The 14,227-nt window shown below is 53.1% G+C and overlaps 1 protein-coding gene across 1 annotated transcript in view; it reads left to right on the top strand.

Moving 5' to 3' along the window:
• The window catches only part of SCN5A (sodium voltage-gated channel alpha subunit 5), a gene marked incomplete at both ends in the record, with an annotated part of 75,959 nt that overhangs the window by 34,879 nt on the left and 26,853 nt on the right, over positions 1-14,227 (top strand). Inside the window, 5 exon segments of the mRNA XM_080933998.1 lie at positions 4,099-4,272; positions 5,449-5,805; positions 9,382-9,822; positions 11,057-11,206; positions 13,756-13,876. Of these exon segments, the coding sequence (XP_080790124.1) occupies positions 4,099-4,272; positions 5,449-5,805; positions 9,382-9,822; positions 11,057-11,206; positions 13,756-13,876 (1,243 nt within the window).

Genomic DNA, 14,227 nt, shown 5'->3' with positions numbered 1-14,227 from the left:
CAGCATGGACAATCACAGTCTCACTCTGTGACCGTGGAAACCGCTGGGAGTTAGTTTGGGCTTACGGTTCCTGTTTACAGTTCCTGCTTACGGTTCCTGCGGGCTAGGTGTTCATAAAGGCAGGGAAGGCCTGGTGGCAGGAGCTGAGAGATCCCATTTCTACCCCAAAATAGGAAGTAGTGCAAGTGGGGCCATGTGACAAGCCCTCAAAGCCCACCCCAACGGATGTGTCTCCTAACCTCACCAAAGAGCCCCACCCACTGAGGACCAAACATTTAAATACAGGAGCTTGTGAGGGACATTCCTCTTTTAAACTACCACAGGAAGAAAAGGGTTTCTTTAACGTATGCTTCCAAGTCACAGTCCATTGTCAAGGGAGGTCAGACAAATGTGCTATATCGTTATTTAATATATTGTTATATTTAATATGCAAGGACACGGATGGATGATACACATCAGATTCAGGGTGGTGATCACCTTGAAGGGATTTTGTGAGTCACCTGTGGTGGGAGATGGGAGCCAAAACCTCAGTGGGAGCTGCCATTTCGGCTGACGGCTTAACCTCTCTGGATCCGTTTGCTTGTGTATGTAGTGGAAATGATAAACATTACATATGACATAGGGTTCCTGTGAGGACGTATGGTGGACAGTAAGAGGAACACCAGAGAATGCCCACTGTGGTGTACGGCAAATGTAGGTTCAGTCTACTACTGCTACTGCTGGTTGCGTGTGATCGTGAATCAAACATCGGCTCTGCTTTGATTCCAGCATGCGGGAGACAGAGGCAGGCGGATCTCGGAGTCGGAGGCCAGCCTGGTCTACAGAGTGAGTTCCAGGACAGCCAGGGCTACATAGAGAAACCCTGTCTCACAAAAACAGACAAAAACCCAGCACATGAAGCAAATAAGGAAGATATTAACATTTTATTGTTTTGTTTTGCTCCAGGTAGGGTCTCATCTTCCCAGGCTGGCCTTGAACTCACTATAAAGCTAAGGATGACCTTGAACACCAGCTCCTCCTCCTGCTTCCGCTCCCCGTTCTGGGATTATGGGAATGGACCATTGTGCCCAGCTCTGAAATTCCTTAACTTATAAAAAAATAAAAACAAATGACAAGTCTGGGAAGTAACAGCAGACTGGGAGATAACGTTCCTAATCTAAAAGGTATATTCGTATACCATTCAGAAATAAGACAGTCAGCGATGACTGTGAACAACAGTTTGTCGAAGGAAGATACAGAGAGATAAAGGAATGGCTGACAAAAACAGCTGCGTGTGAGGAGCAGATTAGCATTAGAGGAAGGCAGTTGTCACACGCCGCTCGTGGGGTTGGTTAGAACCCGTCTCTGAGGACCAGTTAACCATATCAGAATCCCCACCGACGGTCATTGACACCATTCCAAATTGAACAATCCGTCTGCAAAATGGTGCTTGTTATGACAGTCTTTCTAGCGAAGATTGTCTACCGTAGAGAATTACTTGGAATAGTATGGTGCATCTCTGCAGTAGGACCTGTCACAGATGCTAATAATAATATAGAAGAGCAAAGGGAGCTGTAAATTGTACTTAATTAGTCTGGGAAGGAGTCGCGTGTCACCCGCTCAGCTCGGGTTTACGCTGTGCATCATGTGGTCTCACAAAAGGTAAACATCCAGGTCAAGAAGAGTCAACCTTGAGACCCGTCCTGGCCCCATGAAACCTTGTCTCAAAAGGACCCCCCTCTTGTAAAGAATATTCTTTGTGTATGAGTGTTTTGTCTGTATGTATGTGTGCCTTGTGTGTGTGTGTGTGTGTGTGTGTGTGTGTGTGTGTGTGTGTGTGCAGTGCCCAAGGAGGCCACAAGAGGGCGTCAGATCCCTGACCTCAGCCGGTTGTGAGCTGCCATGTGGGTGCTGGGAATTGAACTGGATGCTCTGGAAGAGTAATCTGTGCTTTTAACTATAAAGTCATCTCTCAAACTCCAAACCCCACTGTCTGAGGTTCCCCAAAAGTCCCCCACTTGCTGGGAAGTCTTCATCCACGCTGATAGGGAAGCCTCTTGCTGAGGACTCATAGGAGAAAGAAAGCCATTCTCAGAACCCACTGAACATTCAGGGCTCTCTTTCTGTATCTGAAGCAGCCCTTGCTCAGGTCTGGTGCTCTAAGCTCCGCTCAGGAATTTTGGTACATGCTGCTGACGGTAACTATCGTGGTCCCTCGCCACTCCACACGGAGCATCCATTTTCTATTTCTTAACCCCAACTCTTGGATACATTTGTCCCATCTTATATATGGGCCACTCGAGGCTCAGATAGATGGAGAAGCTGGTCTCAGGTCACAGGGCATCAGAGCCTTCTCTGTATCACACATCTGGTTAGTATTCTGTGTTTCTGTGCACATCATACACCAACATCTGGGGGCTTCCTTAAGGCAGAGTGCAAGAGCCTTTGCTGGGCACTGCCCCCTGAACTGAGGAATAACCCCCACAAGCCCATCTGATAGGCCTTAGAAACATACTCACTCTCACATGCCCAGGGGAAGTCCATGCCTGTGTCCTGAAGGAGGAGTAGCCAGTGGCCTCTCTTAGGGACTCTCGGGGATGCTGAGTGCTTTACAGGGGTCTGAGTAAGGGCTCGGGCTGGGCGCATAAGGTCCCCATGAGACATTGAAACCATGGTACCAGATGGGGGCACGGTAGTCTGCAGGTTAGAGTCTAACTGCTACTTATTCCAGAGAGGGAAGAGTCGATACACAGGCCTGGACGGTGCTGTGAAGGGGGGAGGGGCTGAGGAATGTGCTGGAAGGGCCTTGTAGACCTGTCAGGAAGCACACAGACTCAGTGCTTTTGAACAGACCTGAAGGCAGCGAGTCTTGTGAGCGGAGCGAATGGATGAGGAGAGGCCTGAGGAGATGGGGTCTGTGACGTGGAGGAACTATGGGAACAGGTTTGTGTGCTAGGGATGGGCAGAGGACAGCCCTTATATTTGGGTGGAGCCTGGAGGATTTTGAGGTCCCCTCTGAGAAACAATTCTTTCTAGCCAGTGAGGATGGGGCTGCACGGAGCCTGTGTGCCACGTCTTCCCACAGCCCACTTCCTCAGAGCCCCATTGAACAGAGACGAAAAGCCATGTGGTCTCTGCTTTGGCAGAGTTCCTGAGGGTACCCGGGCCAGCTCACCGCCCTGCTGGATGCTGACCCCAGTGGTGTGTCTTCAACTCCCATGTCTCCATGCCAGGGTGTGCTACCTAACACCCTCCCCTTCCAGAAGCTCCCCAGTGCCTCCTTGGACCAACCACCAGCTCCTTACCATGGTAGAGCTTCCAGCTACAACCTCAGCAGGCATTCCCTGGGGGTCATGCCGGTCAGGGCCTTGGGTTGTGTCATGGCTGCCTGCCAACACCGCAGGCTCTGTATTTCAAGTTCCACAAGCCAAAGTTTTGTCACAAGTCAGGAAACCTGGGAAAGCAGCCATGTTCCTTCCCTCGGGGATGTCTCTGGGAGAGCGTGTCCAGCCTTGGTATTGTCATCTAGGAAGCTCACACTCAAGAATGAGGAAATTGTATTTTTTAATCCTGACTTTTAAGTTTCCTTGTGGTGTTGGGCCTCAGCCACATGTGGGCTACAAGCCATGGGTTGGGCCAACCTGTAACTATGTCCTTCAACAGGCTCTTGAGATTTCTAGCTGTGTGACCCTAGACAGCTACATGGTCTCTCGGTGCTTCAGTTTCCTTACCTGTGAAATGGGGACAGTGATACTCTCCTCCTTTGGCTTTTGGATGAGTGTTCTTAAACACACATGAGCTGGGGAGATGGCTCAGTGGGTAAGAGTGCTTTCTAAGGAGAAAGGTTACGGAAACCTAGGGAGAGGCAGAAGCAAAGGCCGGGAGCTCTGGAGTGTTATAAGGATGCCGGAGCTAGCCTAGCTGCCCCTGTAACTGTAGGTGGCTGTTAGACTCACACGCACATCTGCAGAGCCTGTGATGAATGTGGTTGCTTCTGAGCCAATGAGCCTGGCCAGTCGCCAAGAGACCTCGGGGAAGACACTGGCAGGACAGGAGTCAAGAAGCAGGTGCTGGCTGGCCAGGGTCTTCAGGACCTGCTGATCCCTGCTTTGTCTTCAGGTCTTCACGGGAATCTTCACAGCGGAGATGACCTTCAAGATCATCGCCCTTGACCCCTACTACTACTTCCAGCAGGGATGGAACATCTTCGACAGCATCATCGTCATCCTCAGTCTCATGGAGCTGGGCCTGTCCCGCATGGGCAACCTGTCTGTGCTACGTTCCTTCCGTCTGGTATCTTCCTGGACCCACTGCAGAGGGGGGTGGGGGCTTGGAACCCCTCTCTACAGCTACAGTCCAGATACTCTTGCTTTGCTCTGTCATGTCCTGATGATGTCGAGACACTGTTAAGTGCGCCTGGGTGCCTGCCCCAGTGTGGGAATGTCAGGTGGAGGTGGGCCTTCCTTGGGGAGACAGCCGACAGTTGCATAGCCTTTTGTGTACCTCTTTAGTCCCAACAGGAACCAGGACTGGGGTGCATGTAAAGGCATCCCCAACTCACAGGCGAGAGACAAAACTCAGGAGATAAAGTCCTCCAAAGCCAAAAGCTAATAGGCGCAGCCAGGTCTCTGGGTGGCTTACTTGGGACATTGCTTTTCTTTCTTTTTTTTAACTCGAAGGTGTTTAAGATTACCCAGGATCTTTTGACACTGCAGAGGCAGATTCGGTGGCTCTCAGATGTCACCAAGTTTGCTCTGTGGATTTGGAGCTCAGAATGCCTGAGGTCCACTTGGGATTGGTGGTATGATCAGGAACAGTGTCCTAGAGGACTGTGGTGGTGCCTGTGGAGTATGTGGGAGCAGCAGGCAAAGCCAGGGCTCTGAGCTCTAAGCTTGGCCCCATTCCTGTGAGCCAAAGAACTTTACAGAAGTCACTTCTTCTTTGAGGACCAAAAGAGGGCAGTGACCATGCCAACTTACATGGTTATCTGGAATTCAGATTGAGTCAATCCATTCTAAGCATGGGCCTGGGACAGCCTGGGTGCCTGATAAATACAAATTAGCTGCCATCTTTCTCTGTGCTTACTGAGAAGAAAGATGATGGTGTCTGGGTGAGTCAGATGGTTCGTGCTGGCCTAAAGTATCTGATGGGAACAGTTCTGAGAGAAGGGCACACTAGGCCGGGAGAATCCACTAGGAAGCTCCCAGAAATGAGAGTAACAGGTAGGAGGTTACTGTGGGGCAGAGAAAGGGTTAAGTCGGAGAGATGGGCTCCCAATGGAGCCCAGCAGGCTTTTCACAGACTGTGCCCAAAACTAGAAGGAATCCCGGAAAAGAAACTAGTTGGGGTGTACATTAGAGAAACAGACCTCCTAGGGCTTTTGGTCAAGAGCTGGGGAACAGAACAGTGTCCATGAGAAACAGGAACTCAGATCCACCACAAATGTGCCTCCTCTCCCTCCTTCCTCAGCTACGGGTCTTCAAGCTGGCCAAATCATGGCCCACCCTGAACACGCTCATCAAGATCATCGGGAACTCTGTTGGCGCCCTAGGGAACCTGACCCTGGTGCTGGCCATCATCGTCTTCATATTCGCCGTGGTGGGCATGCAGCTCTTTGGCAAGAACTACTCGGAGCTGAGGCACCGCATCAGCGACTCTGGCCTGCTGCCCCGCTGGCACATGATGGACTTCTTCCACGCCTTCCTCATCATATTCCGCATCCTCTGTGGGGAGTGGATCGAGACCATGTGGGACTGCATGGAGGTGTCTGGGCAGTCGCTGTGCTTGTTGGTTTTTCTACTCGTCATGGTCATTGGCAACCTTGTGGTGAGTCAGCCACGGGCCTCAGAATGCACCCTGAGCCCCCCCCCCCATCTATCCATCCCATCATCCATTTACCTCTGTTTTTTCTCTCTGGCCAGTCACCTAGTTGTCCGATAAACCATCCACCTTCCCATAAGTCTCTGCTCCATCTACCCCTTCATTCTTCTGCTTGCTCGTTTACCCATCTCTTCCTTTCTACTCAACTATCCACCCTCATGCCTGAGCACACACTTAGCCATCCACCTGTGCAGTTATCATGAGCATACCAATTCACAACTCACTTTTGTCTGCCTACATGTCAGAATGTTCACCTGTGTAGCCATCTACCCATGTAGTCACGCATGCACCATCCACCGTCTCATCCATCATCTACCCATCATCCATCCATCCATCATCCATCCATCATCTATCCATCCATCATCCATCATCCATCATCTATCCATCATCCATCCATCATCCATCATCCATCATCTACCCATCATCCATCGTCCATCCATCATCCATCCATCATCCATCCATCATCTATCCATCCATCATCCATCATCCATCATCTATCCATCCATCATCCATCATCCATCCATCATCTATCCATCCATCATCCATCCATCCATCATCTATCCATCCATCATCCATCCATCATCATTCATCATCTATCCATCCATCATCCATCCATCCATCATCTATCCATCCATCATCCATCCATCATCATCCATCCATCCATCCATCCATCATCATCCATCATCCACCATCCATCCATCATCCATCATCCATCCATCCATCCATCATCCATCCATCATCATCCATCCATCATCATCCATCCATCATCCATCATCCATCATCCATCATCCATCATCCATCATCCATCATCCATCCATCATCATCCATCATCATCCATCATCATCCATCCATTCATCCATCCATCCATCCATTTGCCACATCCACTCATTCAGTCATCTGTCTGCTAACTTCCCATTGGCACACACATTCATGCCCACTCATTGACCCACCCACCCATTCATCCCTCACACATCTCTCTCTCCTCTACCTTCCACTCATTCCTTCACAGAACCCATACCTGTTCCTTATTCATCCTTTTCCATTCATTCCTTAATCAGCCTACCCACACCCCCCTCACTCACTGCCCCCATTCATTCATTGATCCATCCAGCAAGCATTTCACACTGACTTGGTCACCCTTCTTTGCAGTTTATTCATGAATTCATCTGCACACCGTGTACACGTGTGCCTGTTATTCGCTTGTTTTCAATTCATCCACTTGCCTATTGATTTGTCCTCCATTGCCAGTGAATTGCCACATGGTTTTTAACTTAGAGTTTCAAGTCTTGTTAAGCATGTCTTGCGGGCCAAACGTTATGGTGGTTGTTGATGAGCTTACAGAGGGAAGCGTGACCTAACCCAAACACTCTTGGCTCTCAGCCAACTTGAGAGATGTGGGGAAATAACCCTCAGACAGAAATAACTGGTCAGTGCTCATAAGGAAGAGTCTGTGGGAGCCATTCCTCCCCCGCCAGGGAAGTTAAGGCTTCGGACTCAGAAGACACAAAGTTAGTCGTCAGCTCAGGATGGGAACCACCTCATTAGATACATGGGTGACCAACACATGACACTTGCATAGTCTGTCCCCACTGTGACTACCATGTCCCTTCTGGGCAGCACAGTGTCTTACCAGCACATAGGCACATGGGGTGTTTAGATCCATTTTCCAGCCTCCTGTGGAACTGGAACTATGGAGCCAGTCCCCAAACCTGCCTGGTTTTAGTGTCCAGGCACCTCAGCCAGGCCAGGTCAGGACCCAACAGATCCTCCTCAGACGTGAAGCTCAAGGTCCCACTGTCCTTGTTTGTCCCCTCAAAAGCTGCCTCTTGGGGCGAGAGCTGCCAGACTCTTTTCTGTTCCAAAAAGAAAGCAAAAGCAAAATGTGCCCAGCGCTCAGGCCGATGCCCGGCTGAGCCGCCCCTCACACAGAGCCCTGCCATTTCTGAGCGGATCTGACTGGGGACAAGAAGATTAGAGGCTCTGGAGGAGGGACGCTACTGCCAGCCCACGCTGCCGCCTCGGGAACTGGGCCGCTGCTGGGGCCAGCCGTGTGGGTGGAAGCGAGCTCGCTGCTGAAATGGGAAGGGACCAGGCAAGGCTGGGAGCCACACATGATTGACAGGGAAGCCCTGGAAGAAACCAAATCTCGGAAGCTGGAGACAGGAGGCCCTCAGGTCCCGAGTGGGTGGACAAGAACTCCTACCTTGCCTGAAGCTTGGATCCAGGACTCCCTAGGAAATCGGGATTTGTGGGTTCAGGAATGGGTGAGGGATGTGAGCCACAAGGAGGAGCAGGAACATGCAGCCTGCACTTAGGCCCAGAAGCCAAAAGCCAGAGGCCAGGCTGGAGGTCAGCGCTGGTAGCAGTTTTGATTAATATTGAATCCTGAGTCCCCAGGGAAGGACATGAAAAAGCTGACCAGGTGTCAGAAGTGGTCACCTCTCTGTAGAGTTGGCCCAGAAGCACCTTTAGCCTTTGCTGGCTGTGGAAATGTGTGTTACTTTATAATCAATGGCTTCTTACTGAGGCCCGGTCTTCACCACCCTCACCAGGATGCTCACCCACGGTTTCCTGGCAGATAGAGGTGGTGGGATGCCTCCCTGAGGGGCTTAAGAGACGTAGGGGCTCGGAGATGCGTGTGGCCACCTGGCCACAGAGCCCCTTCAGCTGAACTCTTTCCTGGGGACTGTCAGGAGACACCTGGTGCCAGTGAATGCTTTTCCAGGCCTGCTGCCATCCTCATTCCCCCCATGGGGCCAGGCGACATACTTGTCCCACAACATCCATCCAGGTGTGCCACACGCCACACTCAGTCAGACACGTGTGTTCCACATCTCCTTTCCCACCGCTGTCCCTTCTCCGCTGGCTTCCCTGTGGCCCTCACGTGGAAGGGTGACAAGACCATCTTAAGACAGGCAGAATGCTCTGTCAGCAGCCACAGATGCCCAACAGGTAACCCACCTTTGTGGGGAGCCAGAGCTAATGACTCCCTTTTTACCCAGGGACTCGCCAGCCCTTTCAAAGCTCTTTGAGTTGGGAGTGGTTTGTCCGAGGACCTTCTGCCTTGTCTCCCCACTTCCCAGGTGGATGCCTGGGGGATTCCTTCCCACTGTGTCCACTGCCTCATTAGTCCAGAGGGGCTGTGGGAGAAAAGGGAAGGTCAGAGTATTGTAGTGCTGGTTAAGGCTTTTCTCCATCTCCCTGTGTAACCCTAGCCGAGCCCCTCACTGTCTGGTCATCTGTAGCCCTCGACACTGGATGGTAGAGGCTCTCCCTGTGACCCTGAGCTGAGATACGAGGGACCTGAATCCGCACTCTGGCTGCCTGAGCCTTCCGGAGAAAGAATTTTAACTCATTTCTCTTTTGTAGACGGAGGAGGAGGAGAGGGGTGGGTGAGAGCCCAGAGGCCTGGGCTCTGTACTTCTGAGCTTTGTCATCAGGAGTATTCAACTCTCTTAGGGCCTCAGTTTCCCCTCCAGACTCCAGCAGTGACTGGGTGAACTTGACCTGTTGCCTCAACAGGTCCTGAATCTCTTCTTGGCCTTGCTGCTCAGCTCCTTCAGCGCAGACAACCTCACAGCCCCTGACGAGGATGGAGAGATGAACAACCTCCAGCTGGCCCTGGCGCGCATCCAAAGGGGCCTGCGCTTTGTCAAGCGGACCACCTGGGACTTCTGCTGTGGGATCCTGCGGCGGCGACCTAAGAAGCCTGCAGCTCTGGCCACCCACAGCCAGCTGCCCAGCTGTATTACCGCCCCCAGGTCCCCACCACCCCCAGAGGTGGAAAAGGTGCCCCCAGCCCGTAAAGAAACACGGTTCGAGGAAGACAAGCGACCGGGCCAGGGCACCCCTGAGGATACCGAGCCCGTGTGCGTGCCCATCGCCTTGGCTGAGTCAGACTCTGACGACCAGGAAGAGGATGAAGAGAACAGCCTTGGCACAGAGGAAGAGTCCAGCAAACAGGTCAGCCACCCCTCCACCCTGTCCTGATGGGACGGCCACCTGCTTGTATGGAGTCCAGAGCACAGCTCCTAGCCTCAAGCAAACTACCTCAGCAGTGGCACAGGAGGGGAGAAGAAACCCCACAGCAGCTGGCCCCTCAGAACGGTGCCAACCCCAGCTTGCCCGTTTATCCTGCTAATCAGTACTCATCCCTGGCTGACCTTACACACAGGGAGCGTGAGGCATGGTTAAGCATTCCTGATGAATACCTCTACCCCTCACCCCACCCCCCAACGCTGCCCATTGTCCCAGCACCAGGACCAACAGAGACAGATGTCCCTGTGGGAGAGGGCTACGGTTTAGTGACCTCTCGATTATCTCTGCCCCGCCTCCCATGCCCTGAGGCAAATTCTGAGATTTAAAAATAAGCATCCCTGAGATGGAGGCGTCAGAGACACAAGCTGTCTTATCTCTCAACCTGTTATTTTTAACACTTGGGACCAGAGTCTGGCCAAAGCAGAGTGTCTGCCCCTCAGGTTTCCCTTGACCTGACCTGGGCTGCATGCAGCCGCTCCTTAGGCCCCTGGGTCGAGGGTAACCGGATTCCCCTCCATGTTGGTGGCCCTTCCTGGATGCTTCTTTGGCTGGTAGTAGCTGGACCCGGCCCCAGGGTCCTGCCTTCTCCTGCCTCAGTTGGCCTCACAGTGCAGCCTTGGCCCTTTTACTCAAGGTGTAGGGCTCTAACAGGGGCAGTTGGGGGAGGGGAGGGTTACTAGGACCAACAGCTTCTAGTGTCTCCTGCACAGGAGATGAGAGTTGAATTCTGGCTGTTCCTTCCTCTCCCCTTCCGCTGGGACCAGGACAAACGTGTGTGTGTGTGTGTGTGTGTGTGTGTGTGTGTGTGTGTGTGTGTGTGTTGTGGAAATCTGTGCAGGCTAACTGCAGTATCTTCAGAACTTGAGAAGTCAGTGCACCCTCCTGAGTAGCGTTGATAGCATTCTTAAGATGAGCATCGTGGCTCAGTTACACCCTCCCAGGGTGTCTTAAATACGCTGGGCTTTGGCTACGGGTCCTTTGCCTATACTTACCCGGAACCTCTTCATTTACTGACCTAAGTCAGCAGAGGAAGGGTCTTTAGTAGACGGAAGTTCATGAAGAGGCCAGGAAGCAGTGGGCAGGGGCTGCAGCCCACAAGGCCAGGGCCCTGGAGACCCTCTGCCTGGGTGTTTGGGCTCTGCTCATGGGGTCTTTTCAGCAGGAATCCCAAGTTGTGTCTGGTGACCACGAGCTCAGGGCCTGGAGCCAGGTGTCAGAGACCTCGTCCTCTGAAGCCGAGGCCAGTACGTCTCAGGCAGACTGGCAGCAAGAGCGGAAAGCGGAGCCCCGGGCCCCGGGGTGTGGTGAGGTAACGGTGGGTCTGCTGCTGGGGCCAGGGCCAGGCCGTGAGAGGCCGCAGCACAGGCGACGTTTGCTAAGGGTGTGTCACGAGTGTGCCACAGACAGCCCGGAGACATGTTCCAGAGAGGAGGGTGGGAGACCAGTGTCCTGAGAGGGAGAGATGGCACCCACACCACGGCCACAAGGAAATTGTGAAATCAATCAGCTCAGGACCCTGAAGCCCGACTAGGCCAGTCCTTCCGCGTGTCTACCCTTCTCCTCACGCTTTGCCCTTGTGTTGTCGTGCTGATCGGCAAGCATCTGTCCTGTGACTCCCCGTACCCAAGGAGTACTTGAATAATCATAAGTCCTCACCACATCAGGCGGCTTATGCCTCCTCCTGTCTTCCCTGCAAAACTTTAAAAAAGGAGCTGGGGCACCTCAGCCTGTCATCAGGATTTACCGTGACCACAAAAAGGCTTCTCTTTGAATTAACTGCCACACACTTGGGAGCTTTTATGTTTAAAAAAAAAATCCACATTTCTTGTTTCTCTCGAAAGCTTGAGAATGGTACTACAGCTGTAGACAGGAGGTAGCCGTTCCCCGGCCTCCCGCTGTAGCTCTCCAGTCTGCTGCAACACCACCTGCCCGGTTACATGTGTGACCTGTCTGGCTCCTCTGCATAGCTGAGTTTTAAGCCCCCGAAAGCCATGGGCTAACCAGTCACCCCGTTCAGCCTCACTTGCCTCAGGCGTGTGGGAAGGAAGTTGTGTACTCAGAGTGCCAGGTGACCTCACTCCTCAGCCCAGGGCTTGTGACTTTGGTCCTGTAAGACAGGCCCTAGGACACTCCACCATCGGGGCTGACCTTGAAGCACGAGGCCCTGGTGGCTCCGTTCTCACCTCACCGTGTGGGTCAGCCTTCTCCCTGGGAGGGAGTGTGAGCTCTGCAGCTTCTTCCCTTCAGCTGCTTGTGGTCCTGGGACAGGAGGCGAGAGAGGTGCTGTGTTGTCCCCAGGGAAAAGATTTCTTACAGGCTGGGCCTGTATCTGGGTTGATGGAATGCTTGCCTACTGCACAAAACCCTCCCTGGGTTCCATCCCCTACATCAACGGGGAGTGTCAGCCCACAGCTGCAGTCCCTGTGCTTGGGAAGTGGAGGCAGGAGGATCAGAAGTTCAAGGTCTACAGCGGCTGCAGTGAATCCCTGTCTCAGACAGAAAGGAGGAGAGAGAGAAAGGAAGGAGCTGCTTCTCTCCTGCAGTACGATCCTAAGAACCCCTTGACTGCCCTCTGGCTCTCCCTCAGCTCTGCAAAACCCCTTCTGGGATAGCCAGCCTCAAGAGCAGGGGCCATCAGACAGAGCCCCACCCCTCTAGCCACTCCAAGCAGGCTGTCCCCTTCCCTGAGACCTAGTCCCTGAGACGACCAGCCTCAGAGTTCAGGAGGTACAGACTCGGGCATGGTGGTTCATTCCAGGAAGGGCAAAGGCAGCAGGAGCCCCAGGGCCGTGCCAGCAGTCAGTCAGAGCCTAGACTGGCCTCAGGCAGCTAGCTGTGAGGAAAGCGGACCGGATGGAAGCAGATGGGAGGGGGGTAGGAGAGTGGGGGTGGGACAGGAGGTTGGGGGAGTCCTTTCTCTACAGAGGCCCTCCTGACTTTCTGCTTGATGCTCTCTGTGCTATTTGGGAGCTACAGAGAGCATCAAGCCGGACCCCTGCGCTGCCCCCTCATTAAGGTGACCAACCCAGCTGGCTAAACTGCTCTGAAAGAGGGGCCAGCTAAGCCGCAGATCTCACAGCGGCAGGACAGGGTGTTCCCCCGACCCACAGATGTGGCATTCCCCACAGCCACTGGGTGCAGGCACTCCCAGGCTATCGACGTCCTACAACAGCGGTCCTCAGCCTGCGACACTCTGATACAGTTTCCCATGTCGTGCGACCCACAGATATAGAATCATTTTGCTGTCATCTTGCTACAGTTATCCATCGTGATGTAAATTTAGGGAGATAGGGGTTTGCCGAAGGGGTTGCAACCCAAAAGATTGAAAACCACTGACCTAGAACTTCCCTGGAAACCAAGCAAGTTATCAAGGTCTAGGACCAGGAAGGACAGGTTCCAGCACTTTCTCTGCCCCAGTTCTAACACCCATGTGGGCTGTGTGGGAAGCATGGTCTGCTGCTAGCATGTTCTCTGCATGTCTGACCTGCTGCTGTGTGCCTGTGTCTTGGTTTTGATGCTGCTCTGGGTGTCTGTGTACCAGTGGATGCTCCCATAGTCCCCCACTTTGTCTGTCTTGTTCAAGAAAGATGTATTTCTCACCCAGAGTTCTCCCAAATCCCCTCACTCCAACACACCCCAGCCCTAAACCCCACAGAGCCACAGGCCCAGGAATCCTGAAGCCCAGTCTCTGCTCCTCCCTTCTTAAGTGGCTCTGTGGCAGGCACAGAGCCATTTCCACCTCAGAGTCACGGGTATGCAAAGAGGCAGCCATCTGGACTTACCCTAGCCTTCCCCCAGATGCTAGGCTGGTTCTGGAGGCTGGTCCTCAGCCCACGCCATCCCTCCCCTCCCCCACAGACCCATGAGGACAGTTACTCGGAGGGCAGCACCGCTGATGTGACCAACACCGCTGACCTCCTGGAGCAAATCCCAGACCTCGGTGAGGACGTCAAGGACCCAGAGGACTGCTTTACTGAAGGTACTGGGCAGCCCTCAGCCACACCCAGAGGGGACAGGAGAACCAAGAGTTCCTCGGCACCTGGGCCGTGCCATGCCTCACCCTGAGATGGAGTCCAGTTTCCTTTACCATTCTCCTGTGACATGGGTCATAATGGGTCTGCCCACGGTGCAGGGCTGGACAAGTTCACTAAGGGATGATAGCCCCGTGCTTGTGGCGTGGCAAGCAGGTGTGAGGAGCCAGCTTAACCCAGGTCTGCCACATCCTGCACGTAGGGTCTTTCCCTCTCTACCCAAGTGCCTGTGGTACACAGCCATGTTGGTGACTGACACCCGCATCTTTGTACATGGGTATATTTAGACAGTAGCTGTG

This window comes from Micromys minutus (genome assembly GCF_963924665.1).
Source record: "Micromys minutus genome assembly, chromosome: 21".
NCBI lineage: Eukaryota > Metazoa > Chordata > Mammalia > Rodentia > Muridae > Micromys > Micromys minutus.
Note: the sequence above shows the minus strand (reverse complement) of the source record. Positions and strands in the feature narration are given on the sequence as shown.